Consider the following 7,320-nt stretch of genomic DNA (forward strand, 5'->3'; position numbering starts at 1 on the left):
TCATTTGAATTTGATGTGTGAATTATGGACAAAGTTTACACTCTCACCTACAGTAAATACCGTGGAGCGTGTATCAAGACACGGTTGGCATATCCTCACTCCATTTAAAATGGTGGAATAACATACGCATCTAACGTCATCCTGTCTGTAGGGGTCCACAGGCTGAATCTGCCAAGGATAATGAGATTATAACGCATATTATTGATGATGATGATGATGATGATGACGGCGACGACGATAATGTTGATGATAACGACGATGACGACGATCATCATCAACATCATCATCAACATCATCATCATCATTATCATCATCATCGTTGCCATCATCACTATCACCACGATCACTACAAGATTAATGACAGCCTGTTTTAACGGAAAGTAACAAACAAACAAAAATGGGATGCATTATAGCTATCTTCTCCCCCATGATGGACCGGGTTAGAACAGGCCTTCAGCAACCCATGCTCGTCATAAAACCCATGCTTGTCGGGTGGTCAGGCTCGCTGACTTGGTTGACACGTCATATGTTCCCAGTTGCGCATATCGATGTTCTTCCTGTTGATCACTGGATTCTTTAGAGACCGGCGCCATTTAGCCGGAATGTTGCGGGTTGCGGCGTAAAGCTTAACTTACTCAGCTATATATTCCCTCATTAATGTAGGCCGCCTACCAACCCTGGGACAGGATACGCTCGCCTCTTCACGATCACTTGATAATTTCACTGTGACATAAATACATGATCATGGCATAGTGATACTGTACATTAGACTCTGCTCTCGGGAGGGATTTATTGTGGCTACGAAGAAATTTTTGTCACTTCATAATGATGGTTTTCCAGTGTGTAATGTAATATATATTCTGAGGTAAACAAATCAGGCAACATCACCTCATCGTCATGGTTGATCATCTGCAAAGTGCTGTTTGAGAAGAAACATGAGAATTGATATAATGCATGTTGATACGTTCCCTTATTTGTTTCCCTCAGTATAGTTGCTCAAAACGTACATGGATGACGTATTGTCCAGCTGCAATACCAGTGAAGGATGCCAAGACTGTGATCTCATCCTTTGAAGGAGGATCAACTTTCTGGAAAAGAAACGTCATCATAATAGTGTAGAAGTCAACATTGCAACAAACGCAAAACATGTACTCGATACAAGCTAGGATACCCATGTGGGTGGATTTCTATTTGTGTCAGCTGAATGTGGGGCTTAAATGAAAAGTTGAAATGAGATACTGATGAAACATCAATATAACAGTTAAGAAGTCCGCATTGCAACAAAAGCAAAACATCTACTCGATGCAGTATTTCTCGATGCAGTATTTCAGAAAGACGGTCATTTTATGCACTGGGTTAATGTCATCCGATCCACATTGCAACAAACGCAAAACCTCCATGTAGTATTTCCATTTTACTCAGAAAGAGTTTTACTCACTTTAAGCACTTAATTAATGTCACCCGAGAATGGTATCAAAACGCTGAGTATCATATGGTTACGTAAAAAAACACTGGGAGAAATATCAAGAATAAATCAAACAACAAACAATCAAAATAAATAAATAAATAAATAAATAAATAAATAAATAAATAAATAAATAAATAAATAAATAAATAAATAAATAAATAAATAAATAAATAAATAAATAAATAAATAATAAGAGTATATCGAACAGCTCACCATGCCTTGACAGACGTAACTAGAATCAGTCGAGATAATGCACGTCTCCACTGCATTGAGACTGTCATTCTTCGACACCAGCATCACGCTGTATTGTCTGAAGCCATATGTCGGATCTGCTAGGCTGAATCTGACCTCGATACTTGCAGGCGCAGTGAAATTCACTTCATCATAGGATATAAACGGAATCCAGTCCCTGGCAGGAATAACTATTCCCTCTGAAACAAATAAGTGCTTGCGCCACCTTGTGTTTAAGTCATCCACCATCACATATGAGGGAACCCAGTTGGGGGGGATTTCAAATCCGCCCAGTGAGGTTTAACGTGTAGTAACGTGTAGTGTAAAAGAAAAGCTGAAGTGAGATACGTCGCATGCATGTATAGGCACGTTACATCAGTTGACGATTGTATCTTTTTCATAATCCATCCCAACTCGATGGTGTTGCACCTCGAGAAAAATGTGATCATCGGCACAACGTTAGCCTTATTTGCACGCACGGGTTCCGTTAAGCACTCAACTATAGAAGGAAAGATGTATAGATACCGGTTGGTGGTGGTATGTTGTTAAACGCTGAACTTGGAAATATTCCAGCTTCATGAATGCGGACAACCCAGTGCTGTTGTAGTCAACGACAGTAGCCCTCATCTTATATCTAAATATTCCAAGATCATGCGTCCATGACATGGTGTACTCTTTAATTCATTTTACCATAAATCAAAAGTTACTTTTTCTGTTCTATATCGGTTCTACAAAGGCTTTGGGTAGGCTGCTCACAAACATTATCGTGTCATGTCACCATCTCTGTAATGGTTTTAATTTATGACCAAGCGTTATTACATACTTTGAACCGGCTGCAGTGTAAAGAACTTGGCCAGTTTGGCATCTGTTGAGTGACGTGGAAGAGATGTCAGTTCCAGGTGATACAGCAAGTGTGAACCGCCCGGGAACCCAACCAGTGTCTTCTGGAACTTCAGCTGCAAGACATGGCTTAGAGGAATTTGTTTCTCGGCGATGTTTATATTTTTCATTTGCAAACAGAACCTACAATTCGGGAAAAAGATCAAGATCTTCTTAAAAGATCCATGTTTTTTCCATGTTACATAGAATATATATTTCTGGGCTGAGTTCAGTGTCACCCGTCAGAGAACTGGACTTACTTCTTTTCAAATACCAACTGAAACATTTCATTTCAGCAGACACATTTCATATGATTTTCGCTACTTATTGTTTTGCAGTAGCGATTTGTGAAAATGAAATATGGCGCTAAAAATTCGCGTTACCTTTGTACCACTTAGATTGAACTGAGACTCAGGAAAATCAAATATCCTGCAAAAGAGTTTAGAGCTGTTATCGCTGGAGTCATGCGTCCGTATTTCAAGACGAAAAGCACGAATTTGGCCATTCCCCGATCCTGCAAAATAAAACATAAGCACACTTGTATAAACATCGAATACATAGATAAGTAGTAGTGCCTTTCTAAACTCCCATTGTACACAATTTCAGCCTGTATGCGGCAAATGGTCTTTTTTACATGAACCATCTGCGCTTCATACAAATGCACACGCACACTGTGTCTGTCTGCCTGCCTGCCTGCTTGCTTGCCTGTATGTATGTATGTATGTATGTATGTATGTATGTATGTATGTATGTATGTATGTATGTATGTATGTATGTATGTATGTATGTGTGTGTGTGTGTGTGTGTGTGTGTGTCTGTGTGTGTGTCTGTATGTGTGTGTGTGTCTGTATGTCTGCATGTCTGCATGTATGCATTAGATTTAAGACATTTCATAGTTACAACAAAATGTCAATGGCAACTCGAGATGCACTTCTGATAAGTGAGTGAGTGAGTGAGTGATTTTGGTTTTACGCCGCTTTTAGCAATATTCCAACGATATCACGGTGGACACCAGAAAATGGGCCTCACACATTGTACCCATATGGGGAATCGAACCCGGGTCTTCGGTGTGACGAACGAACAAACCACTAGGCTACCCTACCGCCCCTTCTGATAAATGGTTGTCTTGATTATGCTTGTCTTTGGATAGATTTTCACAGAAGATCTCAACGCTTACACACGAACACCAGCATCTCTACTGACTGTTGAACGAAACGCTTAATACATGATAATAATACTCAGTAACGTTTTACCACTTTCCGTAGTGTTTGACACTTCCCATTCTATGGTCATCTGAGGGCTGCTGTTACTTTCGGGGTCTTCAATAAGCCGTCCATGTACCGACAAGGAAGAAGGTGCTATAGCGGGGATGTCACCCTCCAGATGTGGTGGAAGACTGCCTTTACACCCTGTGTGTATGCATGCACACACTAGTTTACGGAGTAAGGCGAAAATTGCATCACATAGTCTCATGTATCGGGCAATCAGCAATTTAATAATAAAATTCCGAATGTTAAAGAAAGCGAACAGTTAGTGTTTGTAAGAATATGATTATGACTATTTTGAGGCAATGGATGCGGAATTATGGAACATTTCCCTCACAAATGAAACATCACACTCCATTCATATTTATAATACGCCGCATTACATTCGCCTATTACGTAGCAACAATATCGTTACGTATAAATTCTGAGATGACCTGTGGTCTTAATGTATACGTGGAAAGAAGACTCCAAGCATAAAACGCACATTCTGTTCCATACAATGTGCAGGTCAAAGGCTGCCTCTGAAACTGAAGAAGACACAAATGAATACTCAGTCATTCGTTGTCAACTGGAACAAGACGTGTAGGAATTTCAGTCTGAACCACGTAGCGCTTAATCTGTGGAATGCAAGGTGTGGATCTACAATGTCTCTATGTTTACTGACGAAGTAAATGAAGTAAGTTTAAAAATACTACATTGAATTTCGTTATATCGGTTCTGGTAGATGAATGTTTATTTCCAAATGAGGCAAACGTGTATTAACTACATTCAACTTCGTTATGTATACAATATATGGTACATGTTTATTACCAAGTGAAGCAAACGTATGTTAACTACATTCGACTTCGTTATGTATATAATATATGGTACATGTTTATTATCAAGTGAACCAAACGTATGTTAACTACATTCGACTTCGTTATGTATATAATATATGGTACATGTTTATTATCAAGTGAACCAAACGTATGTTAACTACATTCGACTTCGCCATGTATATAATGTATGGTACATGTTTATTATCAAGTGAAGCAAACGTATGTTAACTACATTCGACTTCGCCATGTATATAATGTATGGTACGTGTTTATTACCAAGTGAAGCAAACGTATGTTAACTACATTCGACTTCGCCATGTATATAATGTATGGTACATGTTTATTATCAAGTGAAGCAAACGTATGTTAACTACATTCGACTTCGCCATGTATATAATGTATGGTACATGTTTATTACCAAGTGAAGCAAACGTATGTTAACTACATTCGACTTCGCTGTGTATATTATATATGGTACATGTTTATTATCAAGTGAACCAAACGTATGTTAACTACATTCGACTTCGCCATGTATATAATGTATGGTACATGTTTATTACCAAGTGAAGCAAACGTATGTTAACTACATTCGACTTCGCCATGTATATAATGTATGGTACATGTTTATTATCAAGTGAAGCAAACGTATGTTAACTACATTCGACTTCGCCATGTATATAATGTATGGTACATGTTTATTACCAAGTGAAGCAAACGTATGTTAACTACATTCGACTTCGCTGTGTATATTATATATGGTACATGTTTATTATCAAGTGAAGCAAACGTATGTTAACTACATTCGACTTCGCCATGTATATAATGTATGGTACATGTTTATTATCAAGTGAAGCAAACGTATATTAACTACATTCGACTTCGCCATGTATATAATGTATGGTACATGTTTATTATCAAGTGAAGCAAACGTATGTTAACTACATTCGACTTCGCCATGTATATAATGTATGGTACATGTTTATTACCAAGTGAAGCAAACGTATGTTAACTACATTCGACTTCGCTGTGTATATTATATATGGTACATGTTTATTATCAAGTGAAGCAAACGTATGTTAACTACATTCGACTTCGCCATGTATATAATGTATGGTACATGTTTATTATCAAGTGAAGCAAACGTATATTAACTACATTCGACTTCGCCATGTATATAATGTATGGTACATGTTTATTACCAAGTGAAGCAAACGTATGTTAACTACATTCGACTTCGCCATGTATATAATGTATGGTACATGTTTATTATCAAGTGAAGCAAACGTATGTTAACTACATTCGACTTCGCCATGTATATAATGTATGGTACATGTTTATTACCAAGTGAAGCAAGCGTATGTGTTAACTACATTCGATTTCGCCATGTATATAATGTATGGTACATGTTTATTACCAAATGAAGTAAAATTCGTTAACTGCATTTAACTTCGTTTTGTATATATAGACTAGTGTCAATATAAGTAAACTTGCAATAACTACTTCAGTCCACAATGTCCATACTATATGATGGCTGTCCATTCTAAACTGTTGTTACTGTCAACGTTTATATGGAGCCGTTGACTGGCGTTGCCTGAGATCTATATAAGACGAAGTCACGGTTGAGTTCACACTTCTGTTGTTGCTCACACAAGGCCCGACAAAGAAATAAACACGAATGGCGTGAGCGGAGTTCCAGCGTCAGAGAATAAAAGTAACCCAATAAGTAAGGTACTGATTATTTTTCCAAGAGTTCGTCCAAAGAGATCGCCTTTCCAAAAATTGTCTTTGCAGTATGTTTCCAAAACGTTTGCGTTTGACTATCATAATTGTATATCGATACATACCGTTAAGAATAAATTATCCAAAATATAATGTTACTCACTGGCTTTCCCCATACATCAAACTTCTCTGCGGGAGAGTTCCTGAACAGTTGCCATCAACAGTAAGTTCTTCATAAGAGAACGTAACAGATACCAAGTAAACCACAATCAGAATCCAAGCAGAACAAGACACCATGATGTCTTCAAGAAGAAGATAAACTATATACTATTCACAAGTACATTCATAGATCGCTGATAAAACGTCACAGATATTTATATCGACAGCTAATGCCAGGTATCATGTTCTCCTTACACATAAATCATTGTCACCGTTCAGTGAATGAAACCGGATGGTCGCAGTCCTGTGCATACATGCAACGTAACGTCTCCAGTTGTCATGTACCAAAATATAAGGACAATACGGGGTTATCTGATACTGTCTGTCTCACTCTTCTGAGCTTACTATGTAGTCCCAACGCCCATTGACAAACTGAATGAACGGGCGTGATCACAGTGTTTTGTAACATTTGAACTTATTTTATCGATTTATTTTGTCAACTATGGTCTTAAGGTATGTATGTAATGTGATTCTGTTATGTTTCTTTTCACCGGAGTTAATGGGCTGCAGAAACTCGTCACGACATGGATAAACTATCTCCATGGTGATCAAGTGGTTACCGCAATCTGAAGCGCAGACGCATCTTGTCACGATATATATTGAGAGGCTTTAAAACGCATATTGGACCTTCAACACTAAGTTCTGTTTGGAGATGTTGCTGTTTTCAAAACTACAATTTGGTGAAAACGTATGGTTAAAATGCACACTTCTGACGTTTTCA

General features: G+C 38.0%; 1 protein-coding gene across 1 annotated transcript; it reads right to left on the reverse strand.

Moving 5' to 3' along the window:
• Window positions 1–6,597, reverse strand: LOC137269878 (uncharacterized; the record flags this gene model as incomplete). The annotated part of the gene is made up of 8 exons (XM_067803713.1): window positions 1–168; window positions 1,008–1,088; window positions 1,682–1,899; window positions 2,523–2,655; window positions 2,962–3,092; window positions 3,832–3,987; window positions 4,328–4,370; window positions 6,544–6,597. Coding segments are annotated over 8 exons (984 nt in total), but the record flags the coding sequence as incomplete, so codon positions are not given.
• Window positions 6,598–7,320: the final 723 nt, after the last annotated feature.

The sequence above is a fragment of the Haliotis asinina genome, unplaced genomic scaffold (genome assembly GCF_037392515.1).
Source record: "Haliotis asinina isolate JCU_RB_2024 unplaced genomic scaffold, JCU_Hal_asi_v2 scaffold_17, whole genome shotgun sequence".
NCBI classification, from domain to species: domain Eukaryota; kingdom Metazoa; phylum Mollusca; class Gastropoda; order Lepetellida; family Haliotidae; genus Haliotis; species Haliotis asinina.